Source organism: Larimichthys crocea, chromosome II (genome assembly GCF_000972845.2).
Source record: "Larimichthys crocea isolate SSNF chromosome II, L_crocea_2.0, whole genome shotgun sequence".
In the NCBI taxonomy this organism is placed as follows: domain Eukaryota; kingdom Metazoa; phylum Chordata; class Actinopteri; family Sciaenidae; genus Larimichthys; species Larimichthys crocea.
In genome coordinates, this window is record NC_040012.1 from 9,813,924 (window position 1) to 9,837,070 (window position 23,147).

Genomic DNA, 23,147 nt, shown 5'->3' on the forward strand with positions numbered 1-23,147 from the left:
CCACCGCCTGCAGCTTCACAACGTTATGTGAGTGCATGTGTATATTTTCTGTATGTGTGTGAGTCTGTGTTTGTTGCTGACAGAGACGGACACAAAGCCTTTTTTAATCTCTAGCCTGCATGACTCATCTGACATGGGAATTCAGCGACCTTTGAAAATCTGGTTCCACCTTATTAGATTGTTGTAAGTGAATTACTGGCATTTAATGACCTTGTTATGAACTGCACACATGGTGGACAACACTGAATGAGCCGACAAAACATGACCAAACACAACTGACCAAACATGTGGGGGACCCATTTTACAACAGAAAACAAATAAAAAGCTATTTTTGGTTGCCGTTATTGGAACCCCAAGAAGCTTATATTTTGGTTTTAGTCACCAAAATCCATTGAAATAAGTGAAATTTCCAAGAATACCCCTACATCCCTCTGTGAATTCTACCGTTTTGGGTTATTCATAAAATACATGTCATCAAAAAGCCTTCTGAGTAGTACATATCAAATTTGGCTTCTTTTCCTTGAGTTTTGGGGTATTTGGATGCACATTTTAATTGGAATGTATTACATCCTCTGTCATATAAAACTGTACTTCATCCTGTTGCAGGATTTCATAGAGTGATATCATAGGTCAGACGTATGTGTGGATGTACTGTGAGTTCTTGGCAAAAAAACATGTCCAAAAGTACGATGATTGAAGTACAAACATTTAAAAATTCTTCCTCTTCCAACAAATTTGTTGAATCAGATCTGTTTGCTCAAACCTGTGACGTTACCTACAGTAGTAAAATAGCCTTACTTGCCAGGAAAATAATCAGCATATCACAGACCAACTTACAGGTTACATTAAAAAAGCCCTGTACAAGATTGACACATTCACTGTGTGGAGTCTAACTGCTATATCATACGTCTAATATAACGGCTCTGTTCTTCTCTGTTTGACTCTGGGGTACTTTACAATTTTTTTAACAGTGAAACATACTCAATTATAATATAGTGTATATAGTTAACTATCTACATATTTAAAACCCTTTTTAAAGGTGGTAATTTTCTTTGAAGTCAGCCAGAAACATTAAAAAACGCAGCATGAGATGGAGTTCTTCAACTTAGAGTCTTCAGTCTGTGAAGTCAATGGTTACCAACTAAAAAAGATTTTTTTTAGCGACGCCTTATTTATCAGTGAAATTCCAGTAGGTATGCTCAAGTTTACTTGAGGACATTCATATCCACATACAGTTTCTCTCTGCCTCTCTCTGTCTCCAGACTCGCCATGAGGGACATCATTTAATCTCTCGGATTATGTAACTCGTGCACTACAGCGCGTTACGGATTATATTCCAGCACTGACGCAAAGTCGTGGCATGTTTGACAGGACAGCCAGTGCTGTAGGTATGGTCACTGGAGAGAAATCAACAAGAGGATTTATATGTGAGATTAGAGAAACTGCAGTGTTTATTGTATTTAATGGTGTTTGGTTTTAATTCTTGAGCTTCGCAAACACAAATTAAAATCAGTTTGAAGGTATTTGTTTTAGTAATGGAGTGACATATTGTCAGTGCAGTCAGAGTGCATACTGACACATATGGTACAAGGACACGAGGTGTCACACTGTACATGTGGTGGACCATATACTATAGAGAGGGGAATATGTTCCGTAAATTTATGTTCAGCATTTTCCTGTGTGAATTGTAGGAGTGACAGGAGCTGCAGCTCCGTGAGGTCAATTAATGCAGTTGGGTTGTTTCGTGTCAGGCCAGTGAATTTCTATTACACCAGGGTTTCTGTAATTTCAAAAATCTTACTGTCTGTTGCATTTTAACTGACTCGCAGCAGAATATTTGATGGAGCTGCTTCACTCTGCTGGCTTTGCTAATCAGGTATCATGGCGAATAACACAGGCATATTATCTGGGTGCTGCAGTAGCAGAACTGCTTATGCAAATATGGACTACATGTTGCTTTGCTGTAGAGATTTTAGTATTTTAATATTTATGTACTCACTCGCTGCACACACAATTTTTGATGTTGGGTGGTTTTCTTGTAGCATATTAAAAGAATGGTGTTTTCGGTTTGCCTGCAGAGACATGAAACTTATTTAAAGTAGACAGTTGCTTGACTTGTGTCATTAATCCCTGTATTCCTTGGTGTGGACTTACTTTGGATGTTTGGATTTGTTTTGTTTTGGCCTCAAACTTCTCAGCCTTCTTTTGGTTATTTTAAATTTTCCAACCTCTTTTGTGATTAAAGTTAACTTTTTGTTCACTTCCAAGTCTGCACTTTGGGCTCGCTTCTTGAACTAAATCATGATATTTTAGGTAGCTGACTCTAATTTTAGATCTTAAAGCTTCAGTGTTAGAAAATTTGTGGAAGTCTAAAACAAAGAGATTGGTAATCATTCTAAAACCTTATCTGGAAATGGCAGGGATGTAAAGTGATTTGTAGTTAATGGGCTAATGCAGAAGTAATGCCAGTTTATAGCCCCACAGGATTGCAGGTCTAAATTGGACTTTTTATAGTACAGAATGTTTCCTCAATTCAAAATAATGAATGCGTGTTGAATAGTGCCTGGAAGCATTTTAAAATAAAGAAAGGACACACAAAATAAGTTTACATAAAGAGCTTGAATACAGTTTATGAAGGATCCATCCTGCAACTTTCCATTAAATGAGGGACCTACTTATATAAAAGCACTCTTGGCATGTCAAACATTTGTGTCCCAGGCAGTGAAATAATAGGTTTATTACAGCAGACCTCAAAAACACTTTTTTCCATAGCGTATTATTCAAACCCTTCTCTGTACTGCCAATTGAGGCCTAAAATGAAAGTCGAACAATAGTACAGTCATTAGTGAGTCCATTAAATCCTTAATTATGCGATCCTGCAGTGACGTCTACGTCTCAGTGAGCCCGAATTTTTTTACCGCAAGTTTGTTTGCTTCTGTCTGACCTCCTTGTCCCTCGCTTCCCATTTTTCTGCTCCTGCTAATTAATAACGTGAGTCATTGAAAGACAGTATTAATTGGTCATATCTGTTCTTTCAGATATTCGCCTTGGGAAAGAGAGGAGACTTATCTGTTCTTCAGTTTTTCATTAACAAGATAATCCAATTCACTACTCACGGAGTAGATGAGATGAAAATGAAATCAAATTACCTGAATTATGTGTGCATTTGTTATACACCGGACTGTGTTTGAATCACCCCCCTTTAAGGATTTTCTAAGCAGGTGTAAGGTTTTCCTTCAATAAAGCCAGCAGTGTGTTTCTCCGGACGATTACTCAGCTGTCAGACTTTCCTCTGGCTGCTGACCATGCTCTTATGTGCTCCAGCGGGGTGTTACCGGCATCACATCATCACGTCACATGAAGCCTAAGTCATGCTCTTAAAATACAAAAAACACCCACACATACAGGACTCGCTCACACACATACACAAAGTTTGATGTCTTGGTCGTTGTGCTGCAGTGCTGCTTTGTGTGCAGAGTGACTGCGTTCTGTTAAGCTCTTGACTGTTGTTGTTGCTGTTTTATTTCCCTGTAGTACAAATGACTTCCCAGAACTCACAAATTGCTTGCTGGGATTAAAGGAAATGTAGTTTGGAATTAGAAAGGCTTTTGATACATGCAGACAAAACACAAGTACATGAACACATGCTCATTATCACACATATGACAGTACAAATTCTACATCCACAGCGATCGTTACTGTTACGGGAATTTTAAAGAAAAAGCCTTAAATAAGGAGGATTGGATTCAAAACATCAAAGTTTGAGTTGAATTTATTGTTCTTGTACAAGAGGAGCGTTTTCACAGTGCAACACAGAGAAAAAGGCTCCCTGAGGAGCGTTGACAGTTGGTTCTTATACATTTTCCTGAAGATAGGCTGTCTCAACCCCTGTAAATTGTTAACAGACAATTTGCATATATGGCATTTGAACAGTTTTCTTCAACATATCCCCTAATGAGTAGCCAGTATGTCTCCAATCTAGATGTCACCTCTCTGACCTGTCCCTGGGCCTCATTCTGTTCTGAAATCCCTCTATTTATACATTAACCTGAACTTTACCTTACCCTGCCAGTCTCAGAAAAACAGCAATAAAGGGAAGTGCCTTCAATACATGTAATATAGGAACAAACATCGTATAAGTTAAAACATCTAACTAGCTGTGTAACCCTGATTTTTATGACAGTAAAACCTAATGTTATCAGTCTGTATGGAAGAGGATGATGACTTTGACCTTTTTCATAAACGACAAAGTCATTTGTCAGTGTCTATTTTGTCCATATCTGCCCGCTCTATGGATGAAGGTAGCATTACATTGTATCATTACTACTATCGTAACAGAGCAAAGGATCAGATAACAGTGGAAACCAATGGGAGAAAATAGCTTGATTTTTAAGGGAAGGCAGAAAGGCACGATGTTTCGAATCTCAAAGAACATCTAATCCACCCGTCACAGTTCACAGACATCCTGTAGTTGTACTCTTTCACAGGTTGCGTCTGCAGTCAGGCATACAAACATTTTGGGTGTGCTCACGTCCAGTTTTACTACCCGTTAAAGTGGGTTGAATTATTTTGCTAAACTTGGCTGGTTTACTGCGTCTGATCGTCTGCTTGTGGTTTTTGTTCCATGCTTTCATTGCATCAGTCTTGCCGTGAGCCCAGATTTCAACAATTACTCCGGAGGATACAATGTTATCAGGAGGCGTAGAAACAAAAACTACAAAGATAAGACCCAAGAAACTGAATTCTCTTTTCACTGCTGCAACAAACAACCGTTTGTATCATGTTTTGAGTGAGGACGTTCTCCTATTTTATCATCTACCATGAGGTAAACCTTATCTTGATATAAGAGTCTGTGGTTACAGTAAGATTCTTGGGCTGCAGGATGAATTTATGGTGCTTTATTTCATGTGGAGCTTGGAAATATATACAGTATGGAGTTAAGCAGGACGATAAAAGCCCATATGGCAGATGAATGCTCAACCTTTTAAAATGATGACTTGGCTGCTGGTAAATCAAACACCCACCCTCTGTTGTTGCCAAATGGTCCATTGCCTCTCATTGAGTCATTGTATGCAAGCTGGAATTTGCTGGAGCCAGTTTTCTTATAGTTTTATGTCTTTATGTCCACACTAGTGTGACCATTGACACATAAAAAGAAGTGCACGTGTATTTATTCAGTGCTCAGTAATAGGAGTCCCTGTATTTTGTTAAGATTGGTCACATTGCTGATGCAGTGAGTTCAACATAACATTCATTTTCAAGTACAAAATGCTGTGCTCTCATACATGTATGCATTAGTACACAACTCCATCTCATAAGCTCGCACACCCACCTCATAAAACTGCCCAAAGCAATCTTTACCATTATGGGCTCCAAATGAAAGTTGAAATGTGTTTTAACTCAGATATATTGAACCATACGATGTGAACAAACTAAAATACATAGTCTGCTTATATTGACTAAACCTGCCTGTCAGAGTTTCTTCTATCCAACGGTAATACCAGGCACCAGCATCTGAGTCAGGGCCCTCAGTCGACCTTCTTTGCCCTTCACAATCCACTTTAGATAAGACTGATACATTTTTACATTAAAGTCCTGCCTGGAGCACCTTTGGACTGAAGTTTAAATGCTTCACATCTGCATGAAAGGCTGTAAAATAGACTTTATAGCCTTACGTTGAACTGACTGCTGATGGTGCTGGTATGCAAGGTTGAGTTCAAGTGGTTTTTAACTATAATGTCTAACACTGACATGCTGTCTCTGCTTTATGTACAGTACACGCTTTAGCTTAGTGCTTGAGTAATATGTCTGTACATTATTGGTATATATTGGCACGGTGATCATTTGTATTAAAAATGCAGGTGTTACCATTCATTTGAATGGGGGTAGTGCGTTTTGGCTATTGCTGTTGTGTTCTGGCTAGTGGTGTGTCGGTCGTGAACGTATTGTTCAGTTTGAACTAATCTTTTATATGACTCGGGAGTAATGAGTAGTCTCAGCGAGGGATTCATTCGTTTTTATGCAGCACGTTCCCTCACCACATGGCAGCTGCATAAGCTCAGTCAGAACAGGAAACAGACTCAACTGTGCGTCCTCAAGTTTGAGTCTCTCGTTCATTTGTCACGTGACAGGCAGCTCAGCCGCAGGCCTGTGTGACGAGCAGTACACACAGCGGTTTGTTCATACGGATCGGTCTTTCGTTCGTTCATTTGTCACGTTTACATCGGCACTAGTGAATGAACGAAATGACTCAAAAAAAGATTAGTTCAATTTGCCGTCAGAGAGTAAGTGATCTGATTCAGTAAAAAAAGGCTCGAACTTCCCAACACCAGTTCTGGCTTTGTTGATTTCATGTATCCAGAGTCTAAATCTGTGTCTTGCTCACAATTTACCCTGCAAAATGGTTTTAAAGCGAGCATTGGTCAAGAGACATAGACCCTGTACCCTTACTGTTAGATTTATAATTTACTCTAGTCTAATCTACTCTTTAGATTTACACAAAACTATTAGTTACATTGTTGATGATGATGACGGTTTTAAGGTAAAACTTGATGTAGTTGTTTCAAACACTGGGTCAAAATAGTTTTAATTTGGATAAATAACAGTAATACTGGGTCCTAAGTCCTCGTTAGTGCCACATTGACCCATCCAAAACTGGGTACAAGTGTGACTCAGTGATTTTTAGTGTGTGCAGCATTCCAGCATTGCTATTACAGTATATTTTGATATGTAGTGTTTCTGTTTGTATCTTTGTACGTTGTATTGTTGCGTTAAACCACTGAATTAATTGCACCTTCATGAATAAATGATTTTGATCCAGGGGATTAACTTTTCCTTTTTTTTATTTTTTTAATTTTGTGCTCATACCGTTATTGAAGATTTTTTATTTTTTAACTTCATCTTGTGGATTTGATTGGCAGACTTTGACATGAGTGGGCTGCATTCAGCCAACCACTGATCTTTTTTAAGGTTTCTTCTGTCCCCCGCCATTCTTGTCACATCTGTCATTTGCAACCTCCCACGGGAAAGGCTTTGTTTAGAACAGATATTGGAACTTTTTGAAGGAGTTACCAATATTGTTCAGAGAGTACAGCTCGCTTGCACTGTAACAGTATTTGTAATTTTAATTAGAGCCATCAGCAGCAGCAGCAGCAGAAGAAACCTCCAGCCTGTGCCTGCTGTAGCTGTTCCCACCCAAAGCTGAATGGCCACCAACGCTCAGTGTGGGTGTCACATTAACATTTGTATTTACATACAATTTAGACATTTAGTTCACGTTCTACCGCAGCGCAGAATGAGGGAGGAGGACATTTTAACAGGACACACTGGCTTGTTCTGTCAGCACCAGAGAATTTTCTGAAGACGATAATACTACATCTTAACAGAAAAGTGAATCAAGAGTGTTTTATGTTTATGAAGTTTCATGAAACTCTTGAGAGAGAGAGGTTCAGCTGCAAATATGAATATAAAATCAATAGTGGCATCTGTGAAACACCTATTTGGCATGTTTCCATCATGCCATCTACTAAGAGAGACCAGATTCCATTAAAATATGATTGTTATTGTCGCTTATTTGCTCTACAAAATGTTAAAGGCTAAGTTGAGATCTTAAAATCTTTTTTTCTTTGTTGTTTTGTTTGTTTACTATCATATAGACAAAATGAAGCAGCAAATAATCCCAACAGAGAAGATGAAGCCTCAGAATGTATGACATTTCATTTGACGCTAAAATTACTTAAACGATTAATCAATTTTTAAAATAATTACATATTGATTTTCTGTCAATTGATTAATCTTTTAATTAAAGATTACTTTTAACCTATTTCAGGTACTATAGAATAGACAATTATATAACTTTTTTGTAGTACTCTTTTAAAAAACAAGCCATTTGTTGTGGCAAAATTGAGTCAAATAGATTACAATCAAAAGTTCACCACAATCAATAGAAAACAGGTCTAACATTGAGTTGTTTTCTGTGGCGCTTTAGCAGATTAAACCATGCCTCAGATTCCAACTTCACCTCATCTATCTCGCTAAAACATGGATGTCCCAGGACTCTAGTATTTTATTGCCGAGCCTCTTCTCTGCTGCAGTCACAAATCATGATCGAGCCTGCAGGATACGTGGTACCACGGCTTAACTGAGTCATCGTATTTTTACAGGCCGTGTACCGCTTATCAGCCCCAAACCTGTGTGTGTTCCCTGAAAGCACGCTAATCTTCCTGGATGATTACATTGACCCCAGGCCATTGATTACACACCGTCTAGGATAAAATGTCTTTGGAACGCAGGCGGTGACCAAATTTTGCATCCTGGCTGTGCTCTCATTCCCCTCAACAAGCCCCATTTATCCCCTCCCCTGCTTTATGCTGTGCGGGAAATGGGCACCGACTGTTGCTTCAGCTTCTCAGAGCAGAAATGGTCCTGTTTTTATCACGAGTTAGGTCGGAATGGGATGCATTTCATTTTTTACATTTTTTTCCCAGTGGGTATGCAGGAAGTGGGTTTTTTTTTTGTTTTTGTTTTCTTGAGTGACAAAGAAGTTGTTAGAGGAAGGAGAAGGCTGTTGCTACGTTACCCTCTGCTGTTTAATTTCCCTTTTTTTCATGTTCATTTCATGGCTGTCACAACAGCTGTCGAGGGGTTGAACGTCGTGGAGCCCCACTGTACACTGCAGGGCGGCTCTAGTTTGACACTCCAGTCCTTTCATTTTTTTCCCCCTCCCTATTCTTGTCTCTGAGCAGGTCAAAGGAGGCCAGAGAGCTTGAGGCAATAAGAATAGAGGAGGAAAATGCTCTCAACCTGAATTCCAACTCTTAATCTCCTCTCTGTGCTCTCTGCTCACCCCTGTGATGGAAAGCAAATAAATCTCTCATCTTCACATACAGAGGCAGACAGCTGGAGGCTCATGTCTTTGCCTCACTCTGTCACTGGCCTGTTTAACCTAGCAGACACTGGAATTTGTGAAATTGGTGGGAAAAACAACATGCATGACACAATATCATGAATTATTAGAGAGCGAAATTGCTGTAGTAACAACAACAACAACAAAACAACAATGGTATTTCTGTGGAAAAATATTGCTTTTCCAACCCTAAGCATCATTTGCTTTTTGGGTTTCATGCTTGTAATTTGTCGTGAAAAAATGCCCTGTTACTCTCACTTCTGCGGTTGCACCATCATGACAGCCCGGACACATATGCCAGGATTTTCAGTCACTGTGATATCAGAGCTCTCACAGGTCATGCTTAACCATCTGTGTCTGGCTGCAGTTGTCAGCAAATATTGAGCTGCCAAACATGAGACATCACATATTAAGTATGAGAAGCACAAAGACTCCGGCCGTGGAGCCGGTCAGAGCTGTGAGCTGTCGCCTCTCAATAAATAACTTCAATAAGTTCTCTGTGAAACTACATATGTTTGCAGATGACACAGTGTCGTTCAGATGAAAACAAGACAGGAGTTGCTTTAGATTCTTTATTCTGATACATGAATGTGCTAAAAAATAAGAGAGTTTAACCTTTAAATGATAATCCACCTCAGCTCTATATTTGGCATGTCAAACAAAAACAGATTATTATTCTCTTTAGAGAAAACAACAATCATGATCAGCTTGAATCCATGTTGGCTCTTTTTTTATGCTCATGATGGTTTAAACATTCATGTTTTAAGTTCATATTGTATCACCTGTGCTGCTGGAAGTCACAGCAACTCAGTCCACTGTCTTCGTTATATTTATCACAGCTATGAACTATAGTTTATGTACAAATTAGGTTAAAACAAATGCTGGTTAATGTAAGGATTTGCCATTTATCTCTTTTACATCATATTTTTGATATTTTTGACTGATTGTTGGACAAAACAAGACATTTTGTTATTGCCATTTTCAAAATAAGATATATTTGTGTATATATTTTCTATTGAAAGTCATTAAATAAATTAAATATATATATTTTAGCCTTAAAGAATAGATCAGACTTAAAAGCATCCCATACACAGTATTTATATACATAATGCCCTAATCCCATTACCTTGTGTATTTTATTGTTTCTATCTCTTTTATTCTATTTTAATCCATGCAGAAAAATGTTTGTCTCCATGGAGCACTTTGAAAAGTACTTTTTAATGAGAGATTGAACTATTGTGCCGTGAATCGAGAGTGAGAAGCTTGTAATGAAAGGAATTCAGAAAAATACTTCACTGCCTCGCCACTAAACGCTCAGCCATAACAAATTACACGGCTGTTGCTCCTTCACCCTATCAGCTTTTTCTGTCTTATACAAAATTTCACAGCTGGCTCTGTGCCCAGTACTTACTTTAGGCCTGACCCGCGCTATTAACCCAGTGTGTTGCCTCTCTTGGTAATGACAGCAGGTGAAATGAGCCAATTTTGTTTTGGTTGGCAGAGACAATGATGTATCGCATGTCCTGACACTCAGCTCATCATCACGCGTCTTTTGTGTTTTAAAAAAGAAGCCCAATTGGCTCAATAGTAGTTGCATCAGATTTTCACTCTTGTCCTACAACCTGCAGTGTAGAAAGCGATGAAAGGGGAGGAAAAAAGTCTTTCTCTGAATTGCTTTCTCTTTCATCTCGACGCATTCATTTTCACTATAAAACCTTCCTGGATGCTTCACACTGGGTAAATTATCTTTTAACTGCACCACGACAATTGGTTTAGCATTCAGGTTAGTCCATTGTCTACTGAACAAAAGCAATGAGCCCATGACAAGGCTTTTTTTTTTTAATAGAAGCACTCACTAGAGACAAACATGTCTTTCAGTCCATGTGCCACTGTCATTCAACACTGGCTTCCCAAATAAGCAGAGCATGCCAGCACCACTGCGAATCGAGAAATAAAAGTCCAACAGAGCAAATTTCAACATTGTATGTTGAATTATAGTCTGACAAGGATCTTTCTTAAAAGAGATAGGATATTTTTTTTCTTGTGTATTAGCAGGGAAACTCACTGGCACACAGCTGTTCTTAATAACCATCATTAGTGCCAACCAAATCACATGTGCAATGATTCTAGAGTTACAGCTTACCCTTCATCCATTCACTTCCTTATGATTCTTAAAATAGCTGTCCGTCGCTTCAAAGAGAGATTTCGGCACGTGAAGCAGCTGTTGTCAGAGTCAAATGTTCCCCCTGGGGAGTTTTAGACCTCTAGTAGCGCTATGGAGCTGTTTTTCTTTGAGCGGGTACCAGTTTTATTTATCTCGCGTACAAGGCATGCACGGTATTACCAATGGCGTCACTGTATTCCAGTGATCAACAGGTGGCAATAACATGGCAACATAAGGTGTAATGTGCTGGCAAAGGCAGGGGAGAAGAAGATGTCAAGGTTGTAAACATGTCAATGCCAAATTTAAAAATCACCTTTGCGCTTTACGCACTTGTTAGATCTCGAGGAGGTCACTGAATGGAAACATAACTTGTTATTGGTGTGCATGAAAACCCCAGAGCTCTTAAAAGGAACAAATTTATTTTGTTCCTGCAAGAAAATCCAATTTCTTTCCTTTTGGCAATGCGATGGTCAGTCTGTCGGTTAGTTGGTTGGATCAGATTGATTGTCATGAAAGTCTGTCTAGTCCTCAGACAATGTTTTCTTATGACCTCCGTGATCATTTTGTGCTACCAGCAAGTATTTTTCATGCGGGGAATGAAATGTCTGAAAAACTATGTCATGAAATTATGAAAAACATTGATGTCTTTTATCCCTAGAATTTCCCTTCTAGTGCCACCAACAGGTTGATATTTGAAATGTCTCTACAGCTACTGATTGGATCACCATGAAATTTGACACAGACATACTGTACATGTTCCTATCAGGATGTTGTAATCGTGAGAACTTTTGTGATCCTCTGACATAGATAGAGATAGACTGATCTAACAACACAATTAGGCCCTAAATTTCAGTTTGTCCAATACTTATTAGATTAGATTAGAAATGACTTCTGTACAGTACTAATGACGTTTCAATCAGCCTCTGCAGCGGTGAACATTATACCTGCTAAACATTAACATAGCATAGAATTATAATTCTAAAGCACCACTGTGCGTAAGTACAGAAATGTAGTTTATTTTCATGGAGGCTCAGTTTAAGCTCATTGTGATACTGGGAGTCTTGATCAGGTACTATTAATACATTAAAAAACAACAGGAGGTTTATGCAGTTTAAAGAGCTGTCTGTGGAGATTAAAGTGGAAAAAAAGCATAAGGTTGCACGTGTTTGAACTGCATGTCTTGGAGTATCTGTACAGTGAGAGTGAGTGATGGAAGTCAAATACGCTTCTAAAAACACTTTCCATGTGGATTGGCTTTTAGTCTTGTTAAAGATCTTACCAGACATTTCTGCATGAATATGGAAATAATGACTGTGTGGCTCTTCTGCAGAGGTGGACTTGGGGAAATACCCAAGATTATTTTCAGTATTTTCCATCTGAAATTATTGCGAAGCAGACAGTATGTCAGCGGTACGTGTTGAAACCTTGCAGCCATATAGACACAAATTAGATTGCATTTTATCCCTCTCTAAGGTTTTCTTTTAATATTTTAAACGATATGAAAGTCTGGAGTGTAGAAAATGATGAAATCTGGTAAAGTGTAGCCTGTGTTAAACTGCATAACAATATATTCGGGGCTCACCTCGAATTTGGCCATAAAAAAATAATAAATGGACCGAACTATATTCGTTAATATTTATTTATTTATAGACATTTTTCTTCAGTCAGCTTCACAGAAACATTTTGGAGCCTTGGTACAAAAAAAAAAATGGAACTGCTGTCAGGGAATATAATCAATCAGAGCATCTGAAACCTTCTACTCTCCCACCTTTCTGCTTAATAATTCAACAACAAACGTAGCCTCTGTGGGCATTGACTGTGAAAGGGGAGCGTGTGACCTCCAGCACAGCAGCAGGAGGTATACTGCAAGAGGTTGCAGTGTGCAGAAAATGATGTTAAGTTGCTTTTCTCTCCAGCGCTATTTCAGATCCAGAGGCCACAAGTGAATTAGTATTGAAAAATGTAACACATAGAAGATGGTGTTTGCTCGTTTTAGTGATATTACACCAGCCGGTTTGTGTTGTATCACTCAAATATTACATTTATTCAGTTTTCAGTAATGCAAAATCAGTTAACTGTACATATAACACTTTATAAACCCAGCCAGTATATGTGTGAAAAAACAACAACAATTGCTTACAAATTCCTGCCACCATGGAAGCTAGAATAACTTTATAAATCACATTACTGTCTTTGTGGATTAATATTACAGAACTCAAAATTACAAAAATAGAATATGAACCAGTCAAGGACAAAACAAGAGACACTGACCCAGTTATGTGGAAAATCTAATAAAATGAAGTTGTCAAAGGTGTCAAAAGCAACATATCATGAGCACCTGACTGCAATATTAAGGCTGTTTTAATTTCAAGTAGCTGACACATGCAAATGAGTCCAAGCGGAGTCTGCAGACATCAAAGATTTGCAATTTTTAGTAAAAAGACCTTTCAAACTGCAGAGATTTCAACTCCCAGGAAAAAGCACAGGTGGAACTAATAGCGTTAACGATGGCTTCGTTCCAATTAAATGTCCCAGTGGCGAGCCGGCATGCACAAAGAAACAGCTCTGGCGCTGACACATGCAGATGAACGCAGTCATTATTAGTGTTATTAATTATACCTGTGTTTGACAAGTAAGAGTGTCTCTTATGACAAAAGCTGCATAGTATTATACTTGTGCCAATCAACACTTGAGAAGGAGAACAAGACTTCCATCAGAGCTTAAATGTACTCGAGGGAGAACTGATTCCTCTTTTAAAGGACACGAGAGTATGGAAGTGTAAAAATGTGCCACCCTGACCCTACTCTTCAGTCCAAAGTATCTCTTTAATGGGAGTATATTGAATGTAATACAGTCGAAAAAGATCAGTTTCTTCTGGTTTTCTGGTGGCTCATTATCGGCAAGTTTTTACCTTTATGTGAATGGAGAAGTGTGTATATGTGTAAGACCATGATTAAATTCAGTTTCCTGGTCAAAGTATATTTTGTATTCCTGCTCTACTTTGTGGTTTAAACCAAGAGGACAGATTTATTTTTTAACAGGACAAAAAAAAAATTGCCTAGTGCAACAGGAACCCAAACCAGATAAATCCAATATCAGTTGCAATTAATTTATCATGTCAAGACAGCAGGAGAGTAATCCCATTTGTTAAATGACTCTTGAATCTCTGTTTTAGATTAAGATGTCTGGTGAAGCAATTGGAGAGAGGAGAGGCTTCCCTCACTGACCTCAAGAAAAACCTTGAGTATGCAGCGTCGGTGCTGGAATCCGTTTACATCGAGGAGACAAGGTAAGAAAACAGTATTTTTTTTTTTTTACAGTCAAACGAGTACTGACATGGTTCATTTACTGAGAACAACAGCGCAGCATTGACAAAGGCCAGACTTTGGAAAATGGATGACTGTCATTAGTACAACAATTGACCTGAGCTGTAAGTCCTAGTTTCATTTTAACCATTTCGTCTCTGTGCTTGGTTACAGAATCTCACACAATTATGATGATTAATTAACCAAATGTATAACTGTTATGTAAAAAGGTTAAGTAACATTTTGAATGCAAGACTTCTGAATATAATGGAGTTTGTTTTTTTTTAATTGCCATTTTTACTTAAATACCATCATTGAATATTGCGTTCATGTGGCAAATGATGGTACACATAGTCAGCAACGCCTCGTCCTGAAACAACAAAATAACAAATCAGATGATTTTCATTGCATTCAAGTTAAAAACAGCATTTTCTGATCCGCCGCCCCTAGAGTTGGATTTCAATAATAGAAAACCAACTTGGCAGAGGTCATGCATGGAACGATTGTTGTTATTGGCAGATAATTGTTAAGGTATGGTTATGGTCAGGGAATATACTAGGTCAAAACAGGTTGGTAGTTGAATGCAGGTCCAGAATCTGAGATATGACCAGGCTTATGGAATTATGTAAGCATCCCGTCATCTAGATCCCACCAGATTAGGGCCAGCAATGGCATGACCACTCCAGGATCGAGGATGATGAACTATCCAGTGCGGAATCCATCTAGCACCGTGATTATCAGTGTGATGTGAATGCGTTCTCTTTTCCATTAGAACATGTATTCAGTTCAGAGGGTGGAGACCAACAGGCTTTGCTCTTGATCCCTTGTACATGTCAACACACACAACAGGGTAGCTGTGGAGAATTATATCACACAACTTGAATACTGCCCAATATGGTGTTTGAGGAGGTCTGGGATGTTTTGATGTTACGTAAGAGGTGATATTATTTGATCGACAGCGCTGGGATTTGAGTCTGATCCCCTGTGAAAGAAGAGCTATGATAAAAATGAATATTTTAGTAAGCCTTTAGTCTTTGCATCTGTCTGTTTTCCCTTCCTTTGTTCCTTTTCTATGTGTTTCTGCCTTTTTACCTCACGTCCATCCCCTCTACTGTCTCTCAGGCGTTTGGTGGACACAGAGGATGAGCTCAGTGACATCCAGTCAGAGTCGGTGCCCTCGGAGGTGCGGGACTGGCTGGCCTCCACCTTCACCCGCCAGATGGGCCTGATGCTGCGACGCAATGAAGAGAAACCTCGCTTCCGCAGCATTGTCCATGCCGTCCAGGCCGGCATATTTGTTGAGAGGTAAACGTGTGTAATTCAAGATCAAGTCATTGGTTTTAAATAATTAACCTTTTTTACCCATTATCTTTCCTCCAATGGAGTTCACCTTCATTGGTCACCCCAAACAAGTGCAGCCGAAGCAATTTAAAGCCACAGCTTTAGTTTATTCCCACATCACAAATGAACCACGTTGTTCCTCTTTTCAAAGCTCTTTCTGCACATTACAGTTACGGACAATTTGTAAAGTATGGTGTTAATTTTCTAACCTTCCAGGCAGCAATTGTGTTCCTCATTTTAGTTTGATATGAACATTTACAAGTAGAGGGTTATTACTGGCGTAACACAGTAATAATGAACCCATCTTCCTGTAATGCTACCTGCTATTTCCCCATCACTAATAGAAACAAGCTCCTGAAAGTCACTAACACATCTTCTAAAATAATTGGTCTGCCCCGCTCACAACCTCTCAGTGACACTGCCCACTGCCCCTCAACCCTTTATGCTTCACCCTCCTCCGGTCTGGCCACAGGTACAGGCAACCAATCTACAAAAATGAGTTTCGTGCACTCAGACGTAACCGATTTAAATGGCATGGGCACAATGTAGGCTTGTGGTGTTGTAATGTTCTTATTTGTTGATGCCTTGTTATTTCTGTGTACAGACTGTGGAAACAAATTTTCTTCTTTAGAGGATGAATCTGATCCAGCTCAGTGAACACAATGACTGGCTCCAAAATCAGGGTCTATGTATATAGTGTAGAGCTTCAACAATTAATCAATTAATCAATGAGTATATTGAATAGATGTTATTTTTAATATTCGATTAATTATCTCACCTGTTTTTTACGTATAAAAAGACACATATCTGAGGTTTCTAGGATTTTCTTGGTGTTCCTTGGTCTTTATACTGTGAATATTTCTGAGTTTTGTTCATGGCACGTACACCACTTTCTGCTAACAATCACATAATGCAATGTGTTACACTTTATAGATGTAAAAATAAGAAAGCATCCGTCAGTGACAACACAAATAACAATGATTCATAAGAGTCTGAAATCTCAATTTACTGCTCACTCTGGAGGAAATTAGTGAATGATGTCTGCTTTCATATGTGTCTAGGTTAGATTATAGTTTATTGGTAATGCGGTGGATAATCTATCTTAATCTACCTATTTTAAGTTAATGAAAACTAGCACATGCCCAGAAGGTGAAAACTCTAAAGCACTGGTTTGCAGATTTGTACGGTCCTTTTTAAAATTCCAGTCTTTTGGAGTGCATCCTCTGCACAGTGACTCACTCACCTGAGTCGACCATACATCATCCCAGCCTTGGCAAGCCTGGCTGAGCACAATCATTCAGAGAGTTGCAGACAGCTCCCTCTCCTAGGCTTGTGCTTTATCACACACCAACATGCAACATGCATTTGTTCAAATCAATAAGCTTCAAACATGAAAGCTGTAATCTGTCTTAATCTCTTCTGCTTTTAGATATTTACAATGAAGAAAGATTTTGAAATGGAGGATGAAAATGAAAAGGTGGAACAGTGTCTCCAATAAAGTGACAAAGCATGAGGTGTCCACCATTTAAAAAAAAAAAAAAAAAAAAAGTCTTATTCTGACAAAAGGGCCAACCTGGTATTTAGTTGCATTTATAAAAACAATTTATTTAAAGATAAGAATTATTTGATGTTGAAATAATTGCATGTTTTGTTGTTTGCAATATGCTTTTGAGATATTCCAAAATAGTTGCCTCCGAGGCATCCCTAATGACTCTACTAACCTCAGGCAGAATTACACAGCTTGTATAATATTATTATTATTATTTTTATTATTATTATTTATTAGTATAGGAATTATTTATAATAGGCGTTACTTTTCATGTGAAAATAGAAACAGACTTGCACGTGTTATTGCCTTTTCTCAACTTAACCTTTCCAACTCAGTTCCATACTGAGTTGTGTTTATTTGGAGGTTTATAGTGAGTCTTGGTGGGGAACCTTCCAGGCTGTGGTTTAGGAGGCCAGCATGGTAACCTCTAGTGTTTACTCTCAGCGGCGTGTTTCATTTGATGTTTTTTATCTCATCCAAACAGGATGTACCGACGTACCTCCAATATGGTGGGACTCAGCTACCCCCCTTCTGTCATATCTGTGCTTAAGGTATAAACATCTGCACACACATCCACGCAGAAGCACAGAGATATGAAAACTTTGTGCACACGTAGACAAACTCATGTGCCAAAATCATAATCACGTCATACTCAGAGTTATTTACAAGAAACTGACATGCAGCATCCATTTTTTTTATTTATTTGAGATGATGAGAACATTGTCTGAGCTTGTCATTATTTGAATTTTTTCTTTTTTCCCCCCACACAGAATGTTGACAAGTGGTCGTTTGATGTGTTCGCTCTAAATGAGGCCAGCGGGGATCACGCACTTAAATTCATATTCTACGAGCTGCTCACGAGATACGACCTCATTAGCCGCTTCAAGGTAAAGCCATGAGCGTGCAACGTATGAGTGGTCACCGTGTTACCTTCTGTTTGTGTCATTAAAACGAGGAGATGCTAAAAATATTCAGTGCAGATCATAACAACCTTCAATTCCCCTTCTCCACGCCTGGTTTGATGGAAGTGAGCGCACTCGCCTCTCTGCCTCTTTAAGTATTAGATTGTGTTGTTGTATTTCAACAATGACCACGCTACGAGGGGGGCCGGACATACTTCACCTCATCTGAACCTGGAGCTCATTTTCAACAGCGTCTCATAGCTGAGGACACTCCACTTGAAGTGACAGCATCTGAGAGTAAATGACACGGGCAATGAAATGAAGCCGACATGAATATGTAATCATAGTCTGCAGTAGCCTAAATGATGCACGATCCGTGATTTTATGACATCAATTTCAGATCCTGAGGGGACTGTGATGACTGCACTGAAATTGTATGCACTCATCATTTAAATCACCGGATAGCTTAAAGAAGTTTCTTAATGTCAGCTCCCAGTCAGTCGCTGCTGTTCTTTCTGCCGTCAGATCCCGATCTCTGCGGTGGTGTCATTCGTGGAGGCCCTAGAAGTGGGATACAGCAAACACAAAAACCCCTACCACAACCTGATGCACGCTGCTGATGTCACACAGACTGTACACTACTTGTTACTCAAGACTGGCATGGTGGTGAGTATGATCTTACAGGAAACCGTTTAAACATTTAAGCGTTGGTTTGGTTCCAAGTCAGGAAAGCTTAGTCTCTGAAGTCAAGGCAGTTTTATCCACATGGTATTCAGAACATCTCTGTCAGCTGCCGTATGCCAGCCTAATTGCAGCTTTGCTTGACATGCAGCTGCTAAATATGGCTTTTTTTCTCGGAGATTCCATGAACTATTCTGTCATGGAAAAAAAAACAACAACGAGACACTCGAAGAAAATTGCCTTTTAATCACAGTCTCGCTCAGGGCAGGTTTGAGAACATCAACCCACATTTCTAAGAATATCTGTCAAAATGTGACTTATTAACGGTTATTGTCTCAACATTTGTAGTCAAATGTTTGCCATGATGTTGTTTTCTTTTCCATCTCTGCTTTTGTTCTTTTGCCATCTGGTGACCTATATTTCTCTCCTTTCCACTGGAGTGACTTCAGGGCATTTTCAGATGCTGCATTCATTCCGACAAAAACCCCCAAAACACTAGCCTCGCTAAAGTCGAGTTCAAAGTCCCCAACCAGGCAACCAGCCGGCCGCCTCCGCTCCCAGTGTTTTTATTTAATCACCTTAATAAGGCGGCTGCGACAGCTGTCAACATGGTGTGTTTCTTTGGGCAGTGCCTTACGGAGTAAACCACATTACAGCTAGAAACATGGGCTCCTGGGAGAGCAGGGGGGGGGGGACAGCATCTATCATTTTGCAGGCCCTCCAGACTCCATTAAATCAACAATCAACAGGTCATTCATAAAGCCGGGCCCCATGAGGAAATATACTGACAGATGGATTGGCCATCTTGCACCCACCCATCCTCTCACCCCACCCTCCCACCCTGTTCTTAATGATCCCCCCCCATCCCCCACTGTTGATTAGTCACCAATATCGACTAGGCTTCCTGAGCTAAATCCCCACTCTGTATATGTGAGTGCATGCACATCTCAGAGGAAAATGCCCACTCACAGGTGTGTGGATGCTGCATACGCTCACAGACTAAACACCCGTGAATAAAAAGCACTCACATACCCTCCATATCATTAATATTCTTTTGGATGTCTAGATCTTTTCATCCGAGTGGTTGATGTTATTGGGTTTTTTTTTTCCTTTCGTTTGACATTTTGGGAAATCTGCTTAATTCCTTGCAGAGAATTTGATGAGAAGATCAATACCACTCTGGTGTTTGTTGTGTCCATCTCGTTAACCTTAATTGTGGCAAAATATTCATCAACAGCCATGCCAAAGACAAAATACGTTGGCCAGAAATGAGGTGCTTAAATAGAGCTTAATGTGACAGTATATAGGTGACATCTACTGGATATCAAAACAGCGTTTTATTTACTAATTTTGTTTTGAGCTTGAATAAAATAAACCTCAGTTTAGTATAAAGAAAATAAATATATAAGTAAATATAAAGCCACAGCCGGTCGCCAGGTAACTTAACTTAGTACTAGTACTAAAAATAGGGGTAAACAGCTAGCCCAGCTATGTGTGACGTATCAACACTTGAAAAGATCTCTGATTAACACTCATTTGTTTAATTCATACAGAAACTGTACTGTAGTTCTAGCCCTAGTGCTAAGCTGAGTTAACTGGCCGCTGGCTGTGGCTTCATATTTACCAGACAGACGTGAGAATGGTATTGAGGACAGAAGGAAAACAAATAAAAATAAAGAGTTGCTGCTTCTTTCACATCCTCCTCCTCTTCATAGTCACAAATGATGCCTCCAAAGGGTTTAAACTTGATGTAAGACACTTGAATAAAAGGGCACCATGTTAAAGAGAGCATGGTAACAGTGACAAACCAGACTGAGACGCTCCGAAAGGTAAAGCATGAGGGGGAATGTTAAAGTGACAGATTAAAATGTGATCCTCAGTAGAGCTTGTCTTATCTGAAGTTTCCTTTTTGCATAGCTGACCTTTCCTCTATCATCCCCTCCACATTTGTTTCCTTTCATCCCCGACTGTAATGTATTCCTCATGCCAAATACCTCTCTCTGCATCCTTTATATCACTGTTCTCCTCTACATCTTTACGACGTGATGAGCCATTCCCTGCTTTCCCCGTTTTTTCCATTCACTGGCTTCTAATTTCTCTTCTTCAATTTCTGTCCATTCTCTCCTCTTGTGTCTATAACTTTCTCTTTTCCATCTTGTTGCGACCCTCCTCAACACCCTCCCCTCCTACATGTACACTTTATATACTAAATATCCACCTCCTCCTCCTTATCTCCACCTTCCCCATGCTTCCCCTCACAACACCTCTCCCCTCCTCCCTCTTCTTCTTCTTCTTCTCCTCTTCCTTTGCCTACAGCATTGGTTGACTGAGCTTGAGATCTTTGCCATGATCTTTGCGGCAGCGGTGCACGACTACGAGCACACGGGGACCACAAACAACTTCCACATTCAGACAAGGTAATGGATCATAAAAATCAAAAATGCATGGCACCCGCTCGCTCGATCAATGTTTTCATTTACAGCAAGGGGGCTTCACATTGACACTGAGATGGCCTGCAGTGCAGTAATAACACTGAGGCAGGACGGGAGTCCAAATGAGCTCTGTGCCCTTGAGAACTTAAGTTGGAGACTTGAGTTATAGCAAAACTTATTCTACTCATAATTTTCTTATTACCCTTTATTAATTTTAAATGTGCCCTTATTTTCATATGAAAATTTCAGTCCATGTCCTACAGCCCTTAATAAAATTGTCTGGATTCCTTTAATTCAGAAAGCTGAACTTCTAAAACCTCCTGATTGTTTCAAGTCTTATTTTCTTAAGTTCACAGATTTCCAGATTTTCATCTTGACAACAACTATTTATAACTTATGGCTCAGAATTATTGTATTGTGTACATCATGTACACAGACATGCAAGAAGTAAATAGACACCTTTAATTTGAATTTGAATGAAGGTGTCTATTTACTTCTTGCATGTCTGTGTATATCTTTCGAAATATCGCTTCATATTTTTACAGTACAGGTACTCTGTGCTACTATTCTTGGGATTTTATTCTGACCTTGTTTGCTCTGTGTGTTGTTTTTTACCCTTGATAGTCTCCCCTTGCACAGTGGACCTATAATTAATAATTAATATCAAGATCATGAGTTATTCTCACATTTAGCTGGTCAGAGATCAGCCAGATTGAAATCTATGCAAAGAGGAAAAGACCTAAGCAAGAGAAACTAAACACATTTATTATCAACTGACACATTATACTGATTAATTTAAGACATGGCATCACCTAAGTGTCCGTTATTTATCTGTAAGTTGTTGCTCTTCCACTGTAGACAAATATGAAACAGTTCCTTTGTTTTCTCTTTGACAGATCAGACACAGCTATCCTGTACAATGACCGCTCAGTGCTGGAGAGTCACCATGTCAGCGCGGCCTACCGCCTTCTGCAGGATGACGACGAGATGAACATCCTCTACAACCTCTCCAAGGATGACTGGAGGTCAGCAAAGGAGATTCTTACACACAATAAGAGACAGAAAGATTAAAAAGCCGAGTGACAGAAAATGGAAATAAAACTCAGATGTAATAGAGAACAGCTCGAGACTGACAGCGAGGCAGACATGACAGGTGGAAACAAAGCAGGTCAAACAGAACAGTTTCACAAAGGTGTATGTCACCTGTTCATCGCCCAAAGTGAAATTGTCTCTTATTTTTCAAGATTAACAACAGTGCTCAGTGGAGTAAAAATCAGAAAAGTCAGATTACCTTCAAGGTCCAACAGCTTTGTACTAAATGGAACGTTACGTGTGATAATACATTAAAGGAGACAGCTGCAATCCGATTTCTCACGCTATAAGCTGGGACTTGTCAAAGCAGATATTATAAATAGCTCTCAAAAATTGTGTTGGCTGCCTTCATTTACTTCAGCGACTTCCGAAATAAGTCGGCTTTTATTACCCGCGAGTTTGACAGTTCATTATACAGCACATGGCTCATGTTTTCCTCTCCTTTCTTTCCCCCTCTCTCCTTTTTGTTTTTATCCAGAGAGCTGAGAGCTCTGGTGGTGGAGATGGTGCTGGCCACAGATATGTCCTGCCACTTCCAGCAGGTGAAGGCCATGAAGAACTTCCTACAACAACCTGAGGGGTCAGTTGCCTTTTCCTTCACCACTGTTTACACTCCATGCCCTCGCTCTAGCAATTTGCATCTTCATTAACCCTGCCATCAGATCACTGTTTACCAACCACCCACTGTTTACAACCCAATTAACCCTGCCCTGAAGGGCGTGCTCATAAAGAAACACGACAAACATTCATGTTTATGTCAAGCAGACTGTTCAAAA

The 23,147-nt window shown here is 39.4% G+C and overlaps 1 protein-coding gene across 5 annotated transcripts in view; it reads left to right on the forward strand.

The window, feature by feature from the left end:
• Positions 1-23,147, forward strand: part of pde1cb (phosphodiesterase 1C, calmodulin-dependent b) — a 91,704-nt gene that overhangs the window by 46,542 nt on the left and 22,015 nt on the right. For all 5 annotated transcript variants that reach the window (XM_027291016.1, XM_027291017.1, XM_019272144.2 and 2 more), the window contains 8 exons: positions 14,245-14,358; positions 15,497-15,679; positions 17,749-17,815; positions 18,035-18,151; positions 18,692-18,832; positions 21,164-21,264; positions 22,176-22,304; positions 22,850-22,951. In XM_027291016.1, coding sequence (XP_027146817.1) covers positions 14,245-14,358; positions 15,497-15,679; positions 17,749-17,815; positions 18,035-18,151; positions 18,692-18,832; positions 21,164-21,264; positions 22,176-22,304; positions 22,850-22,951 — 954 coding nt within the window. The remainder of the gene's footprint in view (positions 1-14,244; positions 14,359-15,496; positions 15,680-17,748; positions 17,816-18,034; positions 18,152-18,691; positions 18,833-21,163; positions 21,265-22,175; positions 22,305-22,849; positions 22,952-23,147) is intronic.